Source organism: Poecile atricapillus, chromosome 20 (assembly GCF_030490865.1).
Source record: "Poecile atricapillus isolate bPoeAtr1 chromosome 20, bPoeAtr1.hap1, whole genome shotgun sequence".
In the NCBI taxonomy this organism is placed as follows: Eukaryota; Metazoa; Chordata; class Aves; order Passeriformes; family Paridae; genus Poecile; species Poecile atricapillus.
Window position 1 is genome coordinate 11,004,833 of NC_081268.1, and position 26,107 is coordinate 11,030,939.

At 57.9% G+C, this 26,107-nt stretch overlaps 1 protein-coding gene across 1 annotated transcript; it reads left to right on the forward strand.

Moving 5' to 3' along the window:
- Positions 1-914: 914 nt before the first annotated feature.
- On the forward strand, positions 915-24,676 carry NPDC1 (neural proliferation, differentiation and control 1). Its single transcript, XM_058853366.1, is given in 10 exon segments — positions 915-1,118; positions 14,109-14,252; positions 20,143-20,250; positions 20,375-20,548; positions 20,665-20,731; positions 21,695-21,816; positions 21,819-21,856; positions 21,858-22,003; positions 22,103-22,199; positions 23,078-24,676. Coding segments are annotated over 10 exon segments (1,065 nt in total). The 5' UTR covers positions 915-1,027; the 3' UTR covers positions 23,156-24,676.
- Positions 24,677-26,107: the final 1,431 nt, after the last annotated feature.

A 26,107-nucleotide genomic window follows, 5' to 3' on the forward strand; every position in this document is an offset into this window, starting at 1 on the left:
AGTGTTCTGAAGCCAGACAGGACATTTGTAGTCTGAAGGGGATGTAGGGGTTGGAAAGCAAACCCTAGAGATGTGAGACTAATCCAGGATATGGAAAGAGGTTTTTCAAGGGAGTGATCCAGGGATGTGGCTCTGACTGGGAAGGGAGAGGGTGGTTTGGCAGTGCACAGCTCTCTCCAAAGCCAGTGGCTGCAGATGAAGTCTGACAAACCCAGCCAGGTGCCACAGATGCAGAGCAGGCAAGGATGAGACAATTTCTGCCATCAGCCTGAACATTACCCCAGCAGCCACACGACCCACAGCTGAGATTCCCCAGCTCTTCACTCCCATTCATGTGGGACTGCGGGAATAACCAGATCCCAGCACAGCATTATAGACTGCATTGGGTCGGAAGGGACCTGTCAAGATCATACAGTCCAACTTCTCTGGGTTGGATTCATGGTTCATGGGCAGAGACACCTGCCACTTGCTCAGAGCCCTGTCCATCTTTGTTTTGAACGTTTCCAGGGATGGCACAGGCGCAGCTTCTCTGGGCAACCTGTGGAAAGCCAAGGCCTTTCCACTCTCACAGGGAAGAATTTCTTGCCAATACCCCATCTCACCCCGCCCTCTGGCTATGGAAAGCCATTCCCTGTGTCCCGCCACTACAGACCCCTGTCCCAAGTCCCTCTCTAGCTCTCTGAAGCCCCCTTAGGCCCTGAGAGGGGCTCTGAGGGCAGCGCTCGGAGCGTCCCCGGCCGGTGACGCCGAACGGGCGGGGCGGGCCTCGCTGGAGTGGGCGGGGCCCAAACGCGGGGAGCCCCGCCCACCGCCTGATCACGCCCCCACCGCATGACCACGCCCCGCCGCCTGGCCACGCCCCCGCTTGGCCACGCCTCCACCGCCAGCCCCGCCCTGCCGCCCGCAGCCTCCGCGGCCCCGCGCCCGCCCGTGCCCGTGCCCGTGCTCGTGTCCGTGTCCGTGCCCGTGCTCGTGTCCGTGTCCGTGCCCGTGCCCGTGCCCGTGCCCGTGCCCGTGGACGAGGACGATGGTGGCGGCCCGGGGCGCTGCCGCTCGCTGCGGAGCGCTGCTGCTGCTCGCCGCCCTCGGATCCTTCCGTCCGCGCCTCGCCCGTGCCGGTGAGTTCCTCCTCGTTCCCCGCACTCCCGTGTTCGTGTCCTCACCCTTCCCCCGCGGATGCTCGTGTCCTCTCCCACGACGAACCCTGGTGCGGTTGCCCCTCTTTTCCCATTATGCCCATCCCCACGAGGGATCAGCATCCGTGGGTGTTCGTGTTCTTGGGTGGAAGCGAGGTAGGAGGTGCCCCTGCCACGAAGCCCCGCGGGGCTTTCTCCCAGCCCGCAGCGCTCCCCGGGGACGGGCAGCGCCTCCTCGTCACTCTCCTGCCCGCTGCTGCCGGCAGGGGCCTGGCAGCGGGTGGCAGCGCCGCAGGTCTTGTCCCCAGCAGCTGTCTGGGGGGGCTGGAGAGACCCACAGATGTGGATCCTGGAGTGGGGAAGGAGCACACAGTCATGGGAGCGGGCCTCATGAAGCACCTTTATTGGTAGGAAAAAAAAATAAAACAACATCAAAAAACACCGAAACAAAGAAAAAAATAAAGGTGCTGCAGTGACCGAGCCATCTCGGGGAGCCGCCAGGGGCTGCGCTGGAGGGAGCCCTGTTTGTCCATCTGCCTCATTGCCCCGGGAGGAGCCGCAGCATCGCCCTGCTACACCAGTGACGGTGACATTTCTGCTCTCCGCCGGGGCAGAAGGAATGAGTGGCCTCCTCCCGTGGAGCACCGCCCTAGGCTGCCCTGCTGTCTGCTGAAGGGTTGTTTCGGGGTGTTCAGGTTTGATTTGTTTGAGTTTCGGGGTCTGGTTTAGGGCATCTCCCCTCCTGGGGCTTCTGGCGCTGGACATGCTCCGTGTCCCCCTGCTCTGTGCCCAGTGCTGGGGAGCACGGGGCTGTCGTGGGCACGAACAGCGACCCGAAACCCCCGCCAGCCCCAGGCCCTCGGGGAGGTGCCATGGCCCTGCCTAGGTACGGCCTGTCTCGGGCAGGTGCTTTCCGCCTCGCTGGCGCAGGAGCCGGGAGAGGCCTCCTGGCTCCCAGCATTGTTTGCGGATCCGATATTGTTCCCTCGCTCTGGCTCCCGGCAGGACAGACGCCGGGCGGGCGGACGCCGGACAGACAGTCTGCTGTCAGCCAGGACCCGGCTGGCCTCGCCGTGCTCCCGCCTGCTCTGTGGGATGGCGGGAAGCTGCAATAATTTTTAAATCTCCCAGTGGATCAAAACGCCTGTGTGTTTCCATGTCAGAGGGTTGGAAGCAGTGGTGGGGATGCTCCTGTGCTCCCCCCCTTCCCACAAGCCAAGGCTGGGGTGGCCCAGCCAGAGGTACTGCTGACACAGGCTGAGATGGGAGGAAGGAGATCCAGGCAGCTCGGATGAGCCACCAGGGATCCAGTATAATCTCCACTCCTGAATTTAAGGGGTTAGTGTGGGATCATCTGGCTTGGCAGTGCTGGTTGGGCAGGGTTCCTTGAGGGGCTGCTGGGGTGGCTGTGCCTGGGTGCTGTCAGGGGGTTGGTGAGAGTTTCTCTTTCCCTTCCCAGCCCGAGAAAGATGCTGGAGGTGAGGTGAGCGTGAGTGGCCTGGTACCGCATCAGCAGCCTGTTCCAGTGCTGGGATACTGCACGTTCTTGGCACATGTGGGGTTGGATTTTCAGCTCAACCTCTTTCCCTGAGAAAAGCTGGGGATGGTGTCTTTGCACTGTTCCCAGCAGCAGCATCCCATTGCCAGGGGTTCGAGGTTGTGTGGCATGTGGCAGTGGGGAACTCCAGGTAGGTTTCTCCTGGAGATGGTGGAAGAAATATCCCTGGGATGCTGGGCAGGCAAAGGAGTCTCTGTCCTGACCCCACCACCTTCCTCTGGGTGCAGTGGGGCACAGGAAGGATTGGCTGTTTCTTCTGACTTTATAATTGCCTTTCCTAGGTAGATGGGGCCAAGCCTTGGCTTTCTCTGGGGATGGCTGCGAGGTTGAAGGTGGCAGGCCTAGGAGCAGCTCCTGCTTTCTGGTATGCTGATGAAACTGGCTCCTGGCAAGGAGAGAGCTAGGGAGAAGGTCCTGCAGCACCATACCCATGTCCTCCTGCCTCTGTAGCTCCATCCAGATGAGGATTTGCATCTCCTCCTCCTCACTTTCCTTGGCTGATGCTGCAACCCAGAGCCCCAGCAGCAGATGCCATCTCCCGGGATGCAGCTGCACGTGGCTCAGTAACATCCTCGTCTTGCTGTGAGCCTGATCTGAGCTGGATGAAGGGCAGCAGTGCTTTGGAGGTGCTGCAGGGTGGTTTAGGTTTGTTTGCTGCTCCTCAGCTGGGCTTCTTTCTCCCACGTCTCTATGCATCACACCAGGCTTTGGGCAGAGGCCCTGCCTTGCTGCTTTTTCTGGATTCATTTTCATGGAACATGAGTGAGAGCTGTATTTCTTCCCACTTGAGTAACTAGGTTGCTGAATTTCATCTGTTATTATCCTTGTTATTATTGCAAACAAAAAAAAATGTTTTCCAAATGGGATGACAGGCTAGAACCCCATTTTTTAATAATCCTGAACTTTGCTACCACAGCCATCACTTCACATCCCAGACATCTGGAGAAGATGCTCAGCAAAATCTGAGTTGTTTCCAGTCCAAGTGACCCATTTGGCCATGTTTGACCTGCTGGCTCTGCGCTGCTACTCCTCCTTGCGCCAGTCTGCAGGGACATGGGTGGGAGCACAGATGCTGGTGTTCATACTGGCTGCCCCTGCTCTGCAGTGGTCCAGGGAGTGCTCAAAGTTCGCAGCTGGGCATGGCTAGGCAGGAGCTGTTCCCTGGGAAGTTCCTAGGCTCAGCCTGTGGTGTGCTTGTTCATCTCTCGGCTTTTCCTCCTTGCCTGCTTGTCCTTCACTGCACTGGGCACAGGGTTGGGACACAGTGGGTGCAGTGGCCTCAGGGACCTACATGCTGACCCCTGAAGCTGTGACAGCTCCAAGCCACTATTGGGAGCAAGACAGCAGGACTGGTGCTGTGCCCGTGGTGCTTGCAGGGGCCTGGCTGCCCTGCCGAGTGCAGGGAGTGGTCTCTCAGTCCTGAAATCCTGTGAGTCGGTCTGCAGGAAGCAGTCCCAGTGTTCTCTTGAGGCACATGAAAGGCTGTCTGGGTCCACCCTCGGAGTGGTGGCAGTGGGGGGCAGTGGTCCCACTCAGCCGCCCCATCCCTTCAAGCCTCCCATGGCTGCATGGTGGGGTGTCCTCTGCCACACTGGTGCAGACCAATTGTTTCTCCATGCAGCAGCTGGGGTGCTGCTCCTGAGTTTAATTTTCCATGTGGTTTAATTCTTGGAGATAATGCCCTCACCTTGTTATCTTGGGTTACATGTGCTCAGCTGGCTCCCACTGTGGGAAAAGAGCCCTTGTGGGAGTGAGCTGTGGAGGAGCTGGGATGTGGGGCACAGGCATCCCACGAGGCTCCAAGGAGCTAGTACCCATACCAGGGACATGGGCAGGGTTCTGTCTGCAGGCCTGAGGAGGGGGAATGGGTGGAAAAATGTCTGATCATTCCAGTTGCAGAATCAGCATCAAGGAAGAGTTTATGGAGGAGATGGGGTGAAAGTCCCTCATCCCTTTTGCTGTAGCTTTGTGGGGACTGACAAATCCATGTGCACCCCAGCAATACCCTGGGGGTGCCGGTGTGTGGAGAGCTGGAGCTCAGGGTTGGGAGACTGGGATTCCAGAGCCAGGGGCCTGCTGCTTGCACTGTGCAGGGTCAGGTCCTTTGGATCTGCGATTTCCTGGCAGCTCTGGAGACCAGCCCCCCACCGCAGGGATCCCTCAGTCCCCAGGGAGCCCGGGTCTTCCCACATCACAGGGGAAGGTGCATCAATGTTTGCCTGAAATGTCTCTTCTGGGCCATGGGGGTATTAAGGGAGGTAATCGGCTTAGCCCTGCCGGGTGCTTCCGGGGGGGGCACAGCGTCAGGTGGGTGACAGTGTGGTCAGGGCACTGGGGACAGGGAGGTTGGTGGTGGATGCTGGAGACTAGAGGGGTGATGGGGCATGTCAGGGATGACAGTGTGGCAGGGGCAGGGGGAACAGAAGGGATCACAGGACTGAAAGTGTGCTGGGGACAGGAGGGGTGATAGCACAGTGTGGACTCCAGGAATGAGAAAGTTGATGAGGGCTGCTGCAGACAAGAGCGTCAATGTGGTGATGAGCATGTTGTGGACAGGATGGGTGATTTGGTGTCCAGGGACAAGAGGGGTGATGGGATGGCCTCTCCCCATGTGCAGGGTGCTGGGTCCCTGGGCACAGGGTACAGAAGCTGCCATCAGCCCCATCCCTGCATTGAATCCATAAACACGGTGCCCTGGTGCTTGATCCCCCCCAAAATCTCTGGGTCTGGTCCATGAATGGGTAGTGGCTCCCCTGGGCTCCCCTGGGCTGGCTGGCCCTAAAACCTCTGGCCCCAACGCCACTGCCAGTGCTGAGTTATCTCCCTCCTGTGCCTGGGCATAACCCAGCACTGTTGCCACTCCAAATGGCAACTACAGGCCTGTAATTAGCCACTTCATGAGTTAACCAGAATTGCAATGGAAAGAAACCGGCCATTAAGTGCCTGGAGCGCACTTTGAATTGGAGGAAGGAAACGCAGCCAGAGCAGGTCATGATCCCTGCCTTATCCTGCCCCGGAGCACTGCGAGCTGCAACTGCCCATGTTAACCCATGCACACTGTGGCACATGCTGGGGTAACTCCTGCACAGATTGAGAATGGCAAAGCCTATGAGAGGTATTTGCTGTTTGAGTGGGAGCCCATCGCACTAGGTGGGTGACATGAGAGGTGACATGTCAGCTGAGTGCTGGTGAGGATCCTGACTCATCATGATACAGGGGCTTCCTGAGCTCCTGGCCCGTTCCGTTCCTATAGAAAGGAGAGTGTGGTGGAGGTGGAGACAGGAGGTGTGGAAGGTACAGGTCTCCAGTGCACCCAAAGCACACCCATGGCTGCTGCTTGGGCTCGGCTGGGGGTCAGCAGGATAGTGTTCCTGGGGAGCCCGCAGCTCTCTTGTGGGTGAGGAGCTGCTCTGCCTCCGGGAGTTCATCATCTCACACCTGTCAGAGAGAGAGAGAGGGCCCTAAATCGGGAGAGAGGGCAACCTGGTGAGCTGCTGTAATGTGACCCATCCTGCAGCAATCATTCTTGGCTTCCTGGCTAGGAGGGAGAGGGTTTCCCTGAGCTGCCTCTTCCTATTCAGCATATACCCCAAAATCACTGGGTCCAGCTCTTTTGGCACCATCTGCAGCCCTTTTTCAAGAGCCCAGGGATGCTGCGTTCACCAGCACCCTTAGGATGCAGTTGTGCATCCCATGGACCCCCAGTTTCTGTGTTGATGGAGCCTCTTATTTTCTGGGTTCTGCCCCATTGGACACAATGGCGCTGCAGGTCTTTATCAGTGGTGGTGGCTGAATCAGCACAGGCATAGCCATGGGTGCAGCCCCAGTGGGGTGGGTGCTGCAGCCCCTGTGTTTCCACCTGCCTCTGCTCTTGCATGTCCACCAGCACGGAGGGTGCCCACCCAGAGTCCCTTTGCCAGTCCTTTTTCCAAAGGCTGTTCTTCTAATGGCTGTTCCAACAGCCATGAAGGTTGGCCCCTATTGCTCCAGCACCCATGGGTGAGGAGCTATGTCCCCAGGCACCTGTTTCAGGGTGATGGGCTGGTAGGAGCACCAGGGCTGGTGCCAGGCCATGACTAGACCAAGGGAGCTTGACAGACAGACAGAATTCCCACTCTGAACAATGAGCTGCTGGAGTTATCAGCAAAATTATGCTGGTGCCTCTTTCCCAAAGGCTGCAGGATATCTCTGGTGGTGGTGTGAGATGGCTTTGGCTTTGCTAAAGAGCATCTTGGCCGTGGTGGGTGCAATGATGCTGCTGCTCCAGATGGGTAGTTCCAGCCCAGTAGTGAGAGTGTGTGGGAGCCTGTGGCTGCTTTCAGATGACTGAGCTGTGGTGGCCCTTGGCCTGATGGCTCCTTGGATGCTGAGCTGTGGGGTGGGCTGCCCTCTCCCACCTCCCTGCCATCACACAGAGAGAGCTCACCCAGGGCTGTGGCTCTACTGCAGCTCACTGGGCAAGTGTATACCCATGGAGTGCTGTCCTGCTGATGGGTCAGTGCTCAGGAATGCCCAGACGAGAGAGCTGGACCCCACCCCTTCCCTCCAGACTGCTCAGTGCTTATGGTGGGTCTGTGGTGCCAGGGCTGCCCATCCCCTGCAATGCTGGCACAGCAAGGGTCCAGCACAGTGCTGTGCTACTCACTGGAGTGTTCCAGAGCACCTCAGGGGTGTGAGGAGGGGCCCCTCAATGGTGCTTGCTCTGCACCATAGCCCTGACCACCACCTGCTTCACTTGTGACGTGGTGCAAAACCTGCCCAATAAGAAGGGAATTAAAGAGCCCAACCCCAGCAGGCTCAGGGCATGTACAAAGTTCGTTGGTATTTACTTGAGCAAAACTTGATAAACAAGACTTAAAGTGGGTGGTGCAGGCTGCAAAGAGCAGCCAGATGCATTGGGATGAGGTGGCATTGGTGGCAGCCTGGGGTCCCCAGTATGGGTGGGTGTGCAGGCAGCAAAGCAAAGCCAGCAGCAGGTTTGGGCAGGCAGGCCTGGGGAAATGGTGTGTGACACCTGTTTTGCCTTTTGTTTTTTTTATTATTTCTTCTCTTCCTGAATATCTGAAGCCACTTGTGGCTGGAGACTCCCTGGCACGGCAGGGCACAGGTGGGATGCAGTGGTTCAGATCCTGGATGTGGCAGCCCCTGGTGGGCTGGAGTTGGGGCTGTCAGCATCCAGGGTTGTTGAGGCTGGGATAGCAGGGGGTGTCTCAGTGGCTTGATGCCCTCCTCACTGGCCACAGGCAAGGAAGCCATGTCCTCTTCTACATCCTGGCTCTGCCCAGTCTCTGCTGAGGTCTGAATCTGTGGTTTTCTGGAGCTGTTTCCACCCATCCTGGTGCTGTCTCCTGCTCCTACACCCTCCCAATCGAGCTGTTTCATTTGCACAGCAAGCAGGCTGCCAGGGCAAGGAACAAGGATTTTTCTGGCCCAGTTAAGGGCTTTGAGTAGTGATGACACAAAATTCCACTCCCTCAGCCTGGTGGAGATTGCCTGGTTCTGTCCCAGCCTGGAACAACAGGAGCAACTTGGGATTTTGGGGTGCTTGTAGATGGGGTCTCCTCTAGAGCAGGGACAGGCTCTGGGGGAACACTGGTAGTTGGGAGGCAATGTGTTTGGGGATGCTGAGGGCTTGGCATCTCCCCACCTCTGCAGGAACCTGGTTCAGCTCCTCCTGGCCCTCCCTTTCTCCCTTGGCAATGAACGTGAAGTAGGACAAGCCTCTGGAAGCCTGTCATTCAGGGCTGCACCATGGGTGCCCACCACACTGTCTGCACTGCCTGTGGCCCAGGGCTCTGGGCTGGTGCCCCCAAAGCAGCAGCAGCACGGTGAGGATGGGGATGGGAGTAGGAGAGTGCTGATGAGGCCTTTTTCCATTGTTCCTGGGTGAGGCCGTGTCTGGTGGGACTGTCCCCTCACTGGGAGCAGCGTGCAGTGAGCTGTTTGCTGTGCAGGCATGGGGAATGCTCACAGGGGTTCCCTACAGGTGTTCCCTGTCCCCAGCCTGTGACGCAAGGCTGCTGGCACTGTTTCTTGGCTGTGACAGAAACTATGCTGGAGATCATCTCAGCCAGCTGGGCCAGACCTCAGCACCCACCAGCCAAAGCTGGGAGCCAGAACACAAGCCCTGGTGGCCTCAGGGATGGGAGCTGATGGCATGTTGCATCTGTCTGACCAAATCTGCTGAAGCACAAAGAAGCACTTCCAGCTGCTCCCCCACTGGTGGACTAGCACACACCAGTGCTGCTGCAGGACATGGGGCCAGACTGGTGGCCATGGTTGTGCCACATGCTCTGTCCCCAGCAGTGACATGATGTGACCAGCAGCCCCCAACTCCTGGTTTGCGGGGTCAGCGCTGCAGAGAGCCCTGCTCTGCTGTCTCTGCGTGGGAGGGGGCTTGGCTGCTGCATTTTCAGGGGCAGGAACACAGCAGTGACGTGAGCAGCTGCTGGCAGTGGCAGGGCTTGCACAGGGACTGCCTGAGCAGTGGTGCCAGCTGTGTCCAGGAGTGGGCATTGCTCTGGGGGTTCAATCCAGTCCCCATCCACCTGCTTCCTAGTGCAAGAGACAGCAGGGCAGGGGGATGCAGCTGGGTCAGGAAGCCCACCAGGTCACAGCCACCAGCGGGGTGTCCATCCTACAGTCAGTCTATGTGTCACCCGTGGCTGGTGTGTACAGCATCCAGCCTGGCATTACTGCTGGCAGTTACTGGCCCTGACTCACTTCAGAAGCCACATCCCTGGGCATGGGGCAGCGCAGGTGAGGTGCTGGGGTGCCTCAGCAACCCCTGCTCCAGCCTGCTGCTGGACAGCAGCACTGCCCCTGCCCAGGGGGGCTGTGGACAGGGGGAAGAGAGACCTCAGGGGCTGGGGGCTGGTGGGGGCATCATGCCAGCCTCTCTGTCTGATGCCTGCCCACCAGCTTGCCCAGGGCCTGCTCCAGAGCTCTCCTTCAGAGCCAGGAGCACTTTGCAGCTCTGGGAGGGAGCCATGGCCAGTGCCAGCTGGCCATGGAAGTACTGAGAGGGCAGCCAGAGCCCACATCAGTTCCCACATTATCTGGCTGAGGAGGAAGATGAGGAAGAGGAGAAGTAGTGACCTTGGAGTGGTGCTGGCAGAGACCACACCACTGCAGGCCCTGCAGGGGCTGCTGCTGCTGCTGCTGGGGTTCTGTCATGGCCTTGCTGTGGTCTTTCCTCAGCCTCAGCCAGCATGTAGGGGCCCGACATGGGAGTGAGACCTGCACCCTGTTCCCCAGACACCCCAATATCCCCCCCTGCTCAGTGCCTGTGTCCTGACATGCCCAGGGGCTGTGTCCTGCTGCCATAGAGGGACCAGACCCGGTGGTCCTGGGTAGGCTGTTCTGTGCCCATGTGGCTGTGCAGCCAGTGCCCCGTGGGCTCAGCCCATGCCCAGTGGGCTCTGCCAGCTCAAACTGTTGGCACAACTCAGCTGAGAGGGAGGCTGGGTGTTGGCATTGCTGGGACCTTAAACATTCACACCAGTGCTCGGTGCTAATTAATTATCCTCTTACGTTCACTTTTATCTCTCTATCTGCAGCAGTGACGCAGCAGGAGCAGTCCCTGCCTCCCTGGCCACACAGGTGTCCTCCTTGGGTTTATTTTTGTTTCTTTTTCACCTGTATGTTTTGGCATGAGTGTGGAAGAGCTGCTCCACTCAGTCTGTGACTGCCAGTGGCTCTATGCCCTGCCTGGGCAGCCCCTCTCACAAGCATGCTGCTGGTCCTGAGTACCACCCTGGGTGCCCAGCACAGCTCTCCCCAGGGTGAGTCCTTGGGGATGGAGCTTTGCACTCAGCTTTCCCCTGTGGATAACACATCCAGAGGCCTTGCTGCTCACATGACCATGTTTCCTCCTGGGCACAGCTCTGTTCCTGATTACATGTGTCCCCAACTCGTGCTCACCTGCTGTCTGTGCCAGCTGCTGTGTCCCATGCACCTGCTGGCCTTGGGCTGGGGTCCTGCCTGCAGGGAGCCACTGGGTTCCTCCAGCACCAGCAGCTTGGCCCAGGCCTGGGCCCCACCCAGGTTAACCCCTTAAACACAGGTTAAGGGGTTACCCCAGTTGTGCTGTTCTGGCCTCCCTGCCACCTGCACAGGAGTTGAGCACCATGGCAGGGCAATGATGGTAATTGGAGCATCCCCCTCCTCCAAACAACCTTGGCACATCTGGACAGCAGCATCCTGGCTGTGCTGTGTCTGGCGCTGGCCACCAGACCATTCCATGTTATTTATTGCTCGCTCCTCTGGTCTGTACTGTTCCTGCTGGCAGGGCCATGCAGGGTTAGGGTCCTCACAGGACTTCAGCCAGACCCCAGCTCGGGTCTCTCTGCCCATCCCACTTGTGGCCAGGTGCTGCTGGGGTGCACTGGTGCCAAGCAGGTGGCGTGGTTGGGGTGGGGAGATCCCAAACTCACCCAGATTCAACAGCAGCCCTGCAGGTGCAGAGGCAAGACTGGGAGCTGTGGCAGCCATGCTGACACTGGGAACAGGTGGGTGGCAAGGTGGTGACATGGCCACAGCTGGGTGGAATTGGGACCCACGTGCTGTGCCAGCCCACCTTGGGGTAGGTGTTCAGGAGAGGGGACCCCTGGCCAGAGTGTTGGGGAATCCACCACCTGTCTGCTTGAGCACTGGACAGGTCGCACCAGCCCCCAGGAACGTGTGAGTGTGCAAGAGTGGCACAGCACTGGGGCAGTGTAGTTTGGCAGCCCCACAGGGTGGCAGCAGTCAGGGTTGGAGGTGCCCATGTGGTGCCTGGGTGGTGGCACTCAGAGTGCTTGGTCCCCATCACCCAGCATGGCACTGAGGTGCTCACTCCCACCAGCACAGGACTCTTACTGCTGGGCTTTGAGGTGGGCTCAGAGAGTGGCACAGCCCCTGTGGGCCCCCTCAGTCCACAGGGTGCCCACACAGCGATGCCAGCTCACCAGTCGCTGGCTGGTGGCACATGGGGAGCTCTGAGTTGCAGCCAGTGACAGCTGGGCAAGCATAGCTTGTTCCTCAAACAAAGATAACAGCCTTCACTGGGATCCAGCCTGGGCTTTATTTACCCAGTGGCTGGACTCTGGCTCGGGGCTCTGCCCCCATCGCTCCTCATAAGGTGGCTCTGAGGGTCTTGTCAATGTCTGGTGCTGTGGGGTGACCCACCCTGGGGTGACTTCCTCTGTCAGTGATAAGCTTTTTGCAGCACCTGTTTTAGGAGGAAGTGTTTCCATGAACCTGTGGCACAGACAAGGGCCCCTACAGGTGTGTCCCCCAGTGCCCCACGGGGATGTGACATCTGCAGCCTGAGACTGCACAGTGCCACAACCTCCTCCTGCCCTGATTTTTAAACACAGCAACCGTGAGAGTAACCCTAGGGACATGAAGCCAGAAGCTAAGTCCAGTTTCTGTGCTTAGACATCTGATTATTAGCCCATTAAGCACTTCTTGCCACCCAGCCATGTGGCCAAGCCCCACACCATCTGTGGGGAGCAAATAGTCCAGCAGAAAACCCAGCTCCCATGGGGCACAGTGGGCATGTTCCCCCACCCCAAGGGCAACTCCCCAGGCTGCTCTGCCTGGCATGGGGGTCAGCCAGCAGTAAAACTGTCGTTGCTGCACCCTTGCCAGTGGCAGCCAAGGTGGGGAAGATGGTCCTGGATCCCGTGATGATGACTTTTTCCTGGGGTGCAGTGGCATGTGTGCATGGGCACAGGCTGGGGGTTCTTAGTAGCAGCTGCACCCTCCACGGAGCAGTTTGGTGGTGGAATATGGCCATACAAAGGCAGGGGGGTGCATATCCCACTTGTGTGGCTTTGGGGTGACATCTTTCCTGTGCCCTTGCTGGGGGAGCAGATTTGTCATGATCTGTGTTCTGGCGGTTCCATCCTGTTTAGGACTCTCAGCTGTGTACAGGGTGCTGTCCCCCTTGCCCTTGGTGTGCTGCAGGGCTGGGGATCCTCAGGACAGCCCCCACAGTTGTGGTTCCCCTCGCTGTGGAGTGCACAGGGGCTGTCCCCGGTGTTGCCATCCCCAGGTGCAGGGACAGATGGGTGGCCAAGGCATTGCTGGTGCCAGTGTGGGTGGCGAGGGCTGGCAGGGGCTGCTCGGGGTGCGTGGGCCAGTGCTGGGAGCGGGCTCGTGCTGTGACTCATTGCCAGTCTGGCCCCTCAGTCCTGATCCTGCTCTCAGTGCAGCCCCACAGTTCTGATCCTGCTCTCAGTGCAGCCCCACAGTTCTGACCCCTGCCCGCTGCTGCCTGTGGGAATGCTGCGGGCGTGGCCGTGCACAGCAGGGTGAGGGGCAGAGTAGGGCAGCTGTGTGCCACACCCTCATCCAGCTGTGCAACCCCATCCAGCTGTTCCTCCCACACAGCTGTGCCCAATCTGAGTGCACTGAGGGGCACCTGGTTCCACACTGCCACCAGCTTCTGAGAGAAAGACACTTGTGCTGCAGCAGGACCAGCAGTGTCACCATCAAAGCCAGGACCCCAGTGTGTCCCCTGCTGCAGGTGGTACCTGAGTGCTGGCCCTTCATGTCACAGTTCTTGTCTCCAGCTCTGCACATGCTTTGCCACCATCACCTGGTCCAGGACTCAGCTTTGTGTAGGACACAGGACTCTTGTGTCCCTCAGGAAGATCCACTCCTGAGGTGAAAATCCAGCCATGATGGTACTGCCATGGCACAGTGAGGCTGGAGCCTGGGGGCCTCGTGCCTGTACCCAGGGAGTGGAGACTTCCTGGGGCTGACATGGGCATGAGATGCCCCATGAAACTGCGAGTGAGGTTTAGGGTGCAGGTCAGTGCTAGGGAGGGCTGGCTCCCACTGCTTGCTCCAGGAAATGCCATGGAATGGGAGGTAAGTGCTGGTACCAGCACTGTCACACCCTGCTGGGGCTTTGGGGGAGTTGTTTGGGACTTCTGGTTTGACAGTCATCAGACAAGTATTCATCTGTGCTGGTTGGATTTCATCTCCCCATGCAGGGCAGGCAGGAGCAGGAGATCCTGGTGACTGCCAGCTCTGCAGGGCTCAGTGTTCTGCAGCACTCCCATGGGGTGGCACCCTGTGCCCATACCTTGAGGGGTACAGGCACTGCATACTCATCACTGCATACTGCTTTGTGCAGGTCACGGAATCACAGGCTACCTCAAGTTGGAAGGGCCCATGAAGATCATTGAGTCCAACTCCTTAGTCATTAAGCTTGTGGTTAATTCCAGCTGTTAATGGCTTTGTGGAGGCAGAGCAGGGCCCAGGGGTGGCTTTGGTGAAGCCCATCGATAGCTGGGAGATGCAGCAGAAGCAGCCATGGGCAGCCCAGGGCGGCTGGGTCCCACTCCAAGAGGGTTTGAACAGAGCTGGGGGCGTGTTTGACTCCTCTCCTTCTCCTGAGCTGTTTTGTCCTGTCCCCACAGCAGCATCATGTCCCCGGAGCCTGGACTGTGCCCTGCAGCGCCGAGAGTTCTGCCCGCCGGGGTCGGGTGCCTGCGGGCCCTGCCTGCCCCCCTTCCAGGAGGATGACCACGGCCGCTGTGTCCAGAAGCAGCTCTCACCCAGTGGTAAGTGCACCCATCCTCCACCCCTCTGCCTGCACACCTACCCTGCAGCTCTGGAAGGTTCTGTGCCCCAGGACCACCCCCCACCCCAGCAGTACCCCATCCTCTTTCTTCTCTCCATGGCAGCTGTATCTCTGTGGGGACAGCTGCTCCTCTCCATCTCACCCAACTCACCTCAGCTGTGGAGGTGGTTTTGGGCTGGCAACCCCACCCTGCTCTATATGCATCCTGCTCTATGTGCATCCTCCTCTGGTAGCTGTGTGTGGCCCTGTCAGCGCTGTGGGGAGCCCAGGACCTCCAAGGACAGGAGTAGGACAGGCAGCTTCTGGGGATCTCCAGGGTCTGCCTGGCTGTTCCAGGGTTCTGTCTTTGCAGGAGCAGGGGCGCTGCTTTCAGCACAGAGTGGTCACTTAGGCTGATTCTGTGGCTGACTGAAACAGGTGCCTGTGGCCTCACCCATGCCAGGGCTGAGCTGGTACCAGTGTTTGGTTGCAATGCCTGATTGTTTTTGGTTTCAGATGTTGGACTGTGGTTCACTGATGTTTCCTCCTTGGGTGATGCCCAGCATCCATGCTGAGAGGGCTGGAGTCAGCTGTGACAGGCAGGACCACTCCCTGGCTGCATACCAGGGCACTGGAGGCTGCACTGGGTGTTATTCCTGGCTCTGTCCCCAAGGGATCTGAGGGGCTGTGACAGCCTGGGTGCAGCAGCCCATGTCACCCATCCCACTGCTACTGCAGTACTTGAAGGATGCCCCCAGTGCAGCTTTGACCCTTGTGCCCCTGGTTCAGCTGCAAAGACAGTGCTGTGGCCAGGCATAGGCATTTTTTAGCATGACAGTCAACTCTTTATGCAGCTTGGGAAGCTGTGGCAGAGCTATTTCTGTGCCCTCTTATCATGGGACCATCTAGCAGGTGAGTTAAGACCATAATTATGGCACACAATTGTTTATTGGTATGAAGTGGAGTGCCCTCTGTGGCTGGGGGAGAGGCCAGGACTGGCCACATCCTCAGGCTGCTCCTGGTGGGTTTTTCTGGGGACCACCTGGATGCAAGGTACTCTGGAGCACCTCTGAGTCATCTCCTGGTGCAGAACGTATTGACATCTGCCCCAGCCCACCCTTCACCCACTCTTCACTCCCGCTGCCCCCAAAAGTCTCCTGCTAAGGGGTTCCCAACTCCTGGAGAGTTTCTAAAAGCATGTAGGTGGCTTGTCCTATGCCAGGCAGGAAGGACAAGCACTGGTCATTGAATCAGGGAGGCAGCTCCCCCCGCATCTGAACTCCATGCAGACATGGAAGGGTCCTCTGGGTTTTGGGGGATTGCTTTGTGTTGTTGAGCATGTTCAGGATCCTGTTGGAGTGAAGTTGGAGATATCCTTCGCTCATGGCTCAGCCCAGGTGGGCTCATGGAGGATGTCAGAACCCAGCATGCCTTCAGTGCCATTCTTCCCGGCGGGAGAATCACCCTGTAAGTCAGTGGGGAGATCCCCAAAGCAAGGCCCTTTAGCTGAAATGAGAGGGATGGCTGGGGGGATAAGAGGGGATGGCGCAGGGATGAGGTCCAGACTTGGCATTTGACAGCAGTCAGCACCTCTGCCATGGGCTATTCATCCACTGGCACTGAATGGCTTTAGCAGTTGCTTATAGTTTATTTTTTAATAATAAATTAAAAAGTCTTGAGAGCAAATTCCCCTCTCACAAGGGCTGCACATGTGCTGGCATCTCCATAGCAACCCAGCTCCTTTCTGAAGGATGTGGCCATAGTTGCATCCTCACCCAGAGAGATGCAGGACTACAGTACCATCCTCTAAGGCCCCACCATGGGGGGATGGTGACATCAAGGTCTCTCCCAGTCCCATCCAGTTGTCCCAAGCAATGCCACTAGCTTGTAGCAGCAAAAGTGTGGGGACTGCAGTAAATAAAAAAGGGGGAGTCCTCTCCCAAATCCTCTATTTTAGCATCCTGAGGATGCCCAGCTCCTCTTGGCAGGGAGGCACCATTTATTTTTCAATGGGGGCTTTCTCATCGTGCCTGTACCTTCGTGTGGTAGCAACACCAGAGAAGGCTGTGAGGATGAAGAGGGGCTGTGATAGCTACACTTAGAGGGAATGCAAGGCAAACAGGGCTGCTGTAGCCCAAGGATGCCTAAGTCTTTAAAGGGGATACCCATGCAGCCCTTTTGCTATGTAGGCATCTCCTTTAAAGGGTTACACATCCTTGAGCCACTTGTGACTGTTGGTGACACCGATCCTGGGATCTTGCTGCTGTGCCACAATTCCTGGAAGGAGCCAGGGGTCCTCTCCCAAGAGCAGCTTTTTGGGTGAAGAGCCCCATTTGGTGTCTCAGGAGGGCGAGGCATGTGAGTAGCGTGTTGCTGCCATTATAATGTGTAGGGGTCTCGGCATACCCAGCACAGCATCAGTGCAGAGGTGAGATGGGATGCAGGGAATCTGGGTGCAGTGCATCCCACAGCTGGCTGTCTGCACCTGGCTGCTGCTGTCCACATAATCCCACACACACCATGGTGCTGCATGTGCACACCATGTGCTGTGATGGGTTTGATGTGCTTTGAGATAGTGGGTCTCATCCCTGCCTCTGCTTGACCAGCATGGAGCCCCCACTGGGCTGCAGGAAGCACTTTGGGTAAAGGGGGAAAAGGGGCTTCAGCTCAAAAACATGGGGGTTCCCCCTTCCCTGCTTGCTGTGCTGCCAGCACCAAGGAGGACATCAGCCATCCTGGGCCAGGACTATAGAAATTAGTGGATTTGTAGGAATTTTGTGCCCTCCTGTGGACACTGTCAATCACAGTTTTCCTTAGCCCAAGGTGGAAGCCACATGTGTCTCTCCTTGGTCCCTGTTTCCCCAAACTGCCAGGGTAGGTGTGTGTCCCAGGGTTGAGCCCTGAGGAGGTGGAAGCCCTGAGGAGAGGCCAGGAGCAGAGCAGAGGGGCTGGGGGGCTGTGTGCCAGCCTGGCCATGCCATACTGCAGCAGCAGTGGTAACAACTACCATGAGGGGGCATCTGCACCCTGCACAAGCCCTGCCTGCACCACCGGCTGTCCCTGTGCATGTCCTGTGTGCACCTTTGTGCCCTGTCCTTGTCCCTGTCCTATCCTTGCCCTGCATGCCCCGTATGCTGTGCCCTGCCTGGACCCTGTTCCTCCCCAGAATCTCTGCTCCTGCATCTGGGGCAGCCAGGCAGGACCTGGGTCTCGCCCCAGCTCCCTGTTTCCTGGAGCAGCTCAGGGCCAGTATCTCACACACCCACAGTGCCTGGCAGGACCCAGCCCTTGAGGGCTGAGGTGCCCTCAAATGTGTGGTGGCAGCTGTGGCATCACTGAGGGAGGTTCAGCTGCCACACAGAATGGGAGGTGGGCAGCTTTTAGCCATTGGAAGAGAATTTGGTGATAAAGCTGTTTAGTGCAGGTAAGTGACCCCAAACTGCTGCTGCACTGGGACCCCAAACTGCTGCCTCAGTTTCCCATCTGCCACTTCACACACTGCCACAGGACGGGAGACTCTGAGGGACCTGGCAGCTGCTTTGGGTGCTTTTTCAACTATTTTTTTCCTTTTTCCAGCCACATCACATCCAGCACCAACACCACAGCCTGATGGTCTCCCTATGGAGATAGACCTTTCCCAGAGTGCAGAGGGGAGCTAGAGCCAGAATGTCCCCATCTCAGGCACTAGGATGTCCCCTTGCACAGGGTTATCCCCATCCTGGGCACCAGGATGTCCCCCTCAGGCACAGTCTGTCACACTGTCCCATGCCAACTCCCTTGCCCATTGGGAGACCATGGCCCCATGCTGGCACCTTGGCACCGTGGGCACTCACCTATTGAGCACGGCACTGGCACAGCCCCAGCCTGGCACCACTTGGCCATGATTCTGCTCTGGGATGCAAATAACAGGGTGCAAAGAGCCAGGGAAACCCAGGGCTCCAGCTAAGGGTAGGAGGCTGGGGACATGGAGGATGTGGGGACAGTAACTTTCAGTGCTTTTGTTTAAAGCAAGAGTATCCCCCTTTTAAATTGTGTTTTGGCTCATGTGGCTCTGAGTCATGGGGCAGCAATGTGGCCTTTGTGCACAGCTCCACATGGAATCAGGGTTTATTTCCAAACACTGGATGTGAGGACAGATTCCAGAGGAGATGTAATTGTTGTAACCTTGAATTATCTGGGAATCAAGCTGCAAGTACCACCTTGCCTTTGTATGTCTGGATTTAGCCCCCAGGGCTTCCCTGAGGGGACAGTCTGAATATGGGCGAAGTGTCCTGGTTTAGAGCAAATTTGGGAGAAAACCTCCAGAAACAAATGGGGTCCCTCCAGGAACAAATTCAAGCGGCCCCTTCCCCCATCTGGTTTGGGAAAATATTTCCTTGGAGAAAAGTGGGAAAAACTGTTTAACAAGCAAAGTATTCGCAAACGTTAAAAATGAATAATATTTAACAATAAAACCTCCTGCTGTTTGAAGAGATGGCAAATTCAGAAAGTCCTTTTCATGGTGTGTAGCCCGGCTCGCTCAGTCTCTTATCAATCCCTCTGGTGCTGGAAAGTGCCAAGGCCCAGGCCCTGGTGGGCCACAGGCGTGAGCTGCCAGTGTTTTTCTGTGTTTTCAGTCCAGAGCAGGTTTGAACAGATCCAAGAAAAAAGAAAAAAAAACTGCCCAGGGAACTTAGTTAGCTGAAAACAAACTGAAAGCAAAGGTGAGCTCTGACCCGCTGTCCATGCTGCAGACAGCACAGTCCAGAGAAGGATGCGGGGGAGTGAGTGCCGTTTCTGAAAAGCAACTGTGGCTTCTTCTTTCTCCCCCTTCGCTCTTGGAGCCAGTCCTAAAGGTGCAGAACTGTGTATGTCACATGAACAGAACAGACTACTGGGGATACAGGCATCATAAAATCACCCCAGGACACAAAGGAAGCAGGGGTAGGCTGGGGATTGAGATGGGGACAGGGATGTCTACTGCCTTTGAAATTGAGTTTAATCCTGTTAAAAGCAGTGGTGAGTGTCAGAGCTGGACTCTGCTTGATGACCCTGAGAAGAGCAGCTCCACTCTTGCTGCAATGCTGTCACCTCATGGGTGGGCACCCCCAGGCCAGAGTGGGAGTCCTGCCTGTGTCTGATGCTGCAGGAGCCCCCTGAAGGGCAAATGTCCCTGGTGAGCACTGTGCTGGGGTGTGGGCTTGGACAGCCACCTGTGAGATGCTGCTGGAGCCAGCCCCTGGGGGTACATCCCACACGGCATGGGGCACCCCTGTTCCCTCCCCAAAGGAGCTGCATCCCACCAGATGCTGGGCAGGAACCAACCTCTCTACTGGAGCACGGGCCCCCATGCTCTGCTGAACAGCCAAACTGTGCCCTGCTCTGGGCACCCTGGGCACCCTGGGCCATAAAGGACAATTTGGAGTGAAAACCAGTGTTCGGGTGTCCTCTGACTGCAACTCACTGTGCTGAAGCTGCTTCTCACCCCTGAGGCAGCAGGGCAGCTGGGGAGTATCTGTCTATGATCCAGCTCCCATCCCTCGTCATTTGGGGCTGCTAGTGACCCGAGGGGCAGGGACACAGGGCAGGTCCTGCACACCAGGGTGCTGGCACCCTGCCCTCTCTCACAGAGTCTTCAGCACCTGCTGCCTCTGGCACAAGGGCAGATGCTGTTGCTCCTGATCCTCCAGCATTTGTGGGGTGAAAAATCCCACTGAAAGCAGTAAGGACACACATGGGCCCTGGGGGCCAGCTTTCAGAGAGCTACATCTGAGGGGCCTCAGATTAAACACCACATGTGTTTGCTGGAGCTGGGACAGGAGCCCCTTCTTGGAGGTACTGGTCTGGCCCTGGGGGTGGGCACACAGCTGCACCCCACAGTGCCCATCTCACACCCATTCATTCTCCTGTAGGACGGACCTCCATTCCCGGCTTGGAGGCAGAAATTGATTTTCTTGCGGATGTGCTGGCCAGGCAGGAGGCTCCTCGCCACCACCTTCTACAGGATGGCAGACCCAGGAGTAAGTGCTCACTCCCTGCTCCCAGCGGTGCCAGGGACCCCATGGCAGCCAGACCCTGCACCCCAGGCAGGTTTGCCCTCTGGAGCTGCCCAGGCACCACTCACTGCTCTGTCTTCTCCTGCAGCCACCCTGGTGCCTGACCGTGGCAGACAGCGTGTGGGCAGTGGGCTGAGAGGGGGGCATCTGCAGCAGGGTCCTGCTGGCACCGTGGCAGCCACCACCCTCCCCACCACTGCCACGGTCCAGAAGTACCCGGTGGAGGCATCTCCCATCCCTGCAAATGACAACATGGTGCTTGGTGAGACCCTGGGACTCAAAGGGAGAGGTTTCGCACCCTCACCAGGGAAGTATGGGCTGGTGTCACCGTGCTGCCAGCTCACCTGCTGTCCCTTGCTGTCCTTTCCAACTCTGCAGGGCTGATTGTGGTGTGCACAGTGGCCGGAATCTCAGCGCTGATCGTGGCGGCCATCTGCTGGTGCAGGTGAGCTGGGGCTGCTGACAGTCCCTTGGTGTCCCTGTGCCCAGGGCAGTGTATTACTACGTTTCCCAGGCGTGAGGGATCAGAAGAGAGGCAACTACTACCCTTGCCAGTCCCCCCGAGATGTGGCATCAGATGGCTGGGGCAGGAGGATAGTAGTGAGACATCCTGGGGGAGGAGGACAGTAGTGAGACACCCCCGCACCAGATGCAGGCTCCTGGGAGCAGGTGGCACCTGGTGTGGGCCTCACTGTGGCGCTGGGTGCTGACACTGCCAGCACGTTGGTGCCTTGTGCCCAGGCCCCATGGGATGGAGGTGGCTATGTCATGGTGCCATCACAGGGGACAGGGCTGACCCTCCAAGGGTCACTGGCTCCTGAATGGAGTCATCTGCTCCTATGGCTCCCCACATCCTCTAGGATGGACTAGAGATGTCATTGTGCCCCACACTGGGCACCGGTGAGGCACCTCAAATCCTGGTTTTGGGCCCCTCATGGCAGGAAAGAAACCGAGGGACAGAAGCATGTCCAGAAAAGAGAATGGAGCTGGGGAAGGGTCTGAAGTACCAGGAGTGCCTGAGGGAGCTGGGAAAGGGGCTCAGCCTGGAGAAAGGGAGGCTCACTGGGGACCTTCTGGTTCTGCACAACTCCCTGATAGGAGGGGACAGCCGGGGAAGGGTTGGGCTCTTCTCCCAGGGAATAAGGGACTGGATGAGAGGAAATGGCCTCAAGCTGTCTCAGGGGAGATTTAGGAGATTTAGGCCGGACATTAGGGAAAATTCATGTAATTGGTCAGGAATTGGAAAGGGCTCACCATCCCTGAAAGTGTTCAGAAAACATGTGGATGTGGCACCTGGCAACATGGTTTAGTTGTGGACTTCAGCAGTGCTGGGTTAATGGTTGGACTTGATCTTAGAAAGCTTTTCCAACCTTAGTGATTCCCTGATTCCAATTCCCCTCCCTGGCAGGCTGCAGAAGGAGATCAGGCTGGCACAGAAAGCAGAGTATTCAGCCCAGCGAGCAGCCAGCCCCCTGCCCTATGACAAGATCTCGGTAAGGCGCCCATGTCCCTCCCTGTGGAGTGTTTGGCACCCAGTGCTCTGCTGGAGGGATTCCCACACAGTAGAGCCCGCCCCACCAGCCAGGCTGGGGCCCTCCAAAGCCCAAACTCCTCAGCTGTTCCTGCTCTCTCCACAGCCCGGGGACAAGACGCTGGCTCAGAGTGCCCAAATGTACCACTACCAGCACCAAAAGCAGCAGATGCTCTCCCTGGAGAAGTAAGCAGCCTGGGAGCAGACAGCAGGTCCTGCCATTAACTGGGATGGCCCTAATCATCCCACTGGGCTTCATCTCCTCTTTCCATCTTTTCCCCCCAGGCATAAAGAGGAGCCCAAGCTGCCAGATCCAGCATCATCTGATGAGGAGAATGAGGATGGAGATTTCACCGTGTATGAGTGCCCTGGGCTGGCTCCGGTATGCAGTTGCAGGAGGGCCAGGGAGTCCCTGTGCATGTGGGAGTGTCCAACATGTGCCTGGGATGTGCGCTTCTGTGTGAGGAGCCTTTTCCACATGTTCTTCCTCAAACCTTGAGGTGGTCCAACCGCTCTGCTCCCCCCATGTCCCTGGCCAGTTCCCACTGAAGCTCTCCAGCGGGCAGGAGTGCATGCCCCGGCGCAAAGCTTTTCCCTGGGAGCAGAGAACTAGAGCAGCCCTTGGCACACCTGACCCACCATCCCTGTAGTGACAGGTCACTGCTCCTGGGCACCAGGGCTGGGGGGGCTCGTCCTTGTGCCATCCTAACTCCCAGAGCGCAGATCTGTGACCCCTCACATCCAGAGAGGATGTTCCTGGCTAGCAGGGGACTTCGGGGAAGGGCAGGTCTTAACAGCCCTAGGTACAAAGAGCACAAAGGGACGAAGAGGAGCCTTTTACATGGTAATAGGTGCCGAGTGCAGCCATCAGGGCCCAGATCGAGGGTCATCAGTGGGTCTTTACAGGCCCATTAAAGGGCACTTGATGGCAGGCAGGCAGTCTGGGCAGGGCAACCCATTCCTGCCAGCCGTACTGGGGGGGCCCATCCTGAGGTCCCCAGTCTGAGCAAGGAACTCTATTTCTGCCAGTCAGGCTGGGACTGCTGTCCTGGGGTCCCCAGCCCAGCACCTTTCCCGGGTAATGGGGGTCCTCGTGCTCATCATCCATCGCAGCCCGCTAGGTCGCCCCCCTCTCCTCCTCCCTCCTCCCTGCCGGCTGGGGTTCAGACCCAAACCCCTTGGGATGGGGCAGCTGAATCCCAACTGTTTTCTGACCTCCTGCCTTCTCCTTCCCCCATTCCTCTCCCTCCACCACGGCAGACCGGAGAAATGGAAGTGAGAAACCCGCTGTTTGATGACTCCTCCTTACACCCCTCCAACCCGAAGTCGCACCAGTAACCGCCCCATCTCCTGCGCCCGAGCTTGCTACAGACTGTGCCCGCGGCCGTGCCCGGCAGGGTGGCCGTGCCGGAGGGGCACCCACAGCTGGGCCGAGGGACGCTGACCCCGCGCTGCCAGACTGTTCGACGCCTGCCCAATAAACACCCACTAACAGCTATGGGGGGGGATTGCCCCCGTTTCCAGCGTCCTTGTCCTCTTTGCTGCTGTGATCGCGTCCCTGCGTAGCCCTTTGCTCACAACTCTCGGGGCGCAGGGGGCGGCTGCTTTGGCACAGAAATTGTTGGGGGCGCTGCCCTGGCACTGTCCCTTTGTAGTTGGCTTTGAGGAGGGGGCTGCTGCCTTGGCTGCAGCTCGGCTGATGCACAGCAGCTGGGAAGGAGTCAGAGAGAGGGTCAGAAAGCAGAAGAGGGCCAGGAGGGCTGGGCATGCTCATGCCTGGTATCAGGGCTGACAGCCTGCCCAGAGCCCATCTGCCAGGGATGGAGCCTTTCCCTGGAGCAGGTGTCATCACTAAGGGCTTCAGTGCCCATTCTGCCTCCTCCACCCCAGCCTGGGCAGCTCCTGGCAGCAGGATAGTGCTCTGGGAGCCAATAGCAGGAGCAGGAGAAGCTCGAGCAGGCACTAGCATCACTCCCCAGGATGCTCCTTCAGCTGCTGCCCTGTGCTCTGACCCCTTTAGGGGTGCTGGGCTTCAGGACAGTCCCAATGCCACTGTGATCTGGGAGCCCAGTCTGTGCTGGGAGAGGATGGGCTCTCTCTTACCACAGGCCTCAGTGGGGTAAAAGCTCAAGAAGAAGTGTTCAAGGTTTTGTTTTTAAGATTATGTGGCTGTGGGGGAGGAAGGAATAGGGCTGGAAGGAGCTGGGGTGGCTGAGAGGGGCAGCCAAGGCATGGGGGCTTTGCTGTGCTGCTTCAAACCCCACAGAGCTCATGCCCTGGCAGCATTCCTGTGGAGCCTGGTACTGTGTGTTCTCGGGGAATCCCTCTGTGGCAGGCAACAGTCTCCACTGCTCCATCCCAGGCACCTCTTTGGTCTCAGACCCTCTGCACCCCTCTGTTGCCCATGTCCAGCTTCACCAGCCCTCACCAACATGTTCTTGCTTGGAGCCCAGTGCTCTTCCTCAAACCCTCCCAGGTGCATAGGCCATGGACCCCTCCAGTGGAAGGCCCAGAACAGGGTTTGGGTTACTTTGTCCTGTGGCTTCATGTCCAGACCCTGTTGTGGACTGTCACAGCCACAGGTGACCTCTTGTGCTCACTGGAGCCATTGTACATGGACAGGCATGGGCAGGGCAGGCAGGAGTGGCAGGGATGTGCTGGTGAGTGATGGTGGCATGGGACCATCCCTGTCCCTGGTGGGGTAGCTGACAGAGGCCATCATGGCACAGATTCTGTCCCCCTGTCCTGCACTCCCCCTCCCCTGGGCTGCTGCCACTCTCCCCACACCTCTTGTCGTTGTTGTATGAACTGTAGTTATTTTAAAAGGAGATTTTATTAAACGACCATGTTTGAGACCCATGCGAGTGTGTGGTATGGGGCCCGCGGCTCGGGGGGCTCCTCTCAACAGCAGGATGGGACAAGGGGACCGGGAGGGAGGATGCTGTGGGTCCCCAAACCTTCCTTAGGGGCCAGTGAGCAGCCATCCTGCTTCTGCAGCTGGAGGAGCGTTCAAACCCTTCCCAAGGGTTTTCCCAGACACATAAAGAACCTGCGATAATTTTCTTGTCTCAGTATTTGCCAGGAGAGGTTTCTCCAGAGAAAGGTCGGGTGGGAGACCCCGCACCCAGCCCTTCAGCACCCATCACCCACCCCACCTCCGCCCCGAGCCCCCACGGCCCTTCGCACCTCGGGGATGACAGATAAGGGCTATCGAGTCCCCGCATTGTGTGCAGCGGAGCTCCTTTGATCACGCCAACCCCCCCCATCAGGCTGATACCATCTCTCCTGGTTTCGGCAGCCGGAGGTGGGTGCTGACTCACCGCCAAAGCACCCACCCGGGATGCTTCTCTCATGGGGGTCTCCAGCTGCACCCCCGCGTGATGCACACCCCAAATAACCTGAGATGCCCCCAGGGCTCAGTCCTGGGGAGACCCAGACTCGAACCCACTCGTCTCCACTGAGGTCCCCAAATTTGTCCTTCCTCTGCTCCCACAACCCAGCAATCTCTCTTGAAGCACATCCAGACATTTTGGGAAGTTCTAGCTATTAGTAAAACTTGACTGTTCTGCCTGGGAAAACCCCCTTGCTCCAAGCACGGTGGCCACAGGAGCTCTGTATCCCCTGGGAATCCCCGTCCCTACCACACATCCAGGCATGGAAGAGTCATTTGTCCAGGGACAGGGCACCTGTGCTGCAGACATCCAAGAGCTTCAGCCCCCACCTCATTTCCCCCAGCTGTAACACAGTGGGGTGGGCCCATTGATGTATCAGGCACTGTGCTGGTGTAGGTGAGACACATATTACAGCCCAGGGCCTTTGTAATAAGGGGACAGAACTGGACCAAAACACCTTCTGTGATTTTCCCCTGGGCCCCTTGGCATGACTGACTCCATACTGTCCTCTTGGGTAAGCCGCAGCCCAGCTGACTGGGAGCAGATTGGCATTCCTCCAGGCACAGGGTTTCTGGACTAGAACTCCCTGTCCAGTCCTTCTTAATTTGTCCTGGAGTGGCTCCCTCACTATGGGACCCTGACCCACCACATGTAGGACTGCAGCCCCTCTTCGGTGGGCAACTCAGGGGTATCCAGCACAGTCCCAACGGCCTTTCCATCACCTGCTAGAGAAAAGTGTGGCCTGACCATGCATAAAACATAATTCATGCTCATCCACTCTCTTAAAATCCCAAGCACCAGTGCCACACCAGCACACTCAGCAAAGGGAGGATGAGCAGATGTACATCTCAGCCCTCTCCAGCCTGCTGCCATCTCAGTGAACCAGTAAAGCAGATGC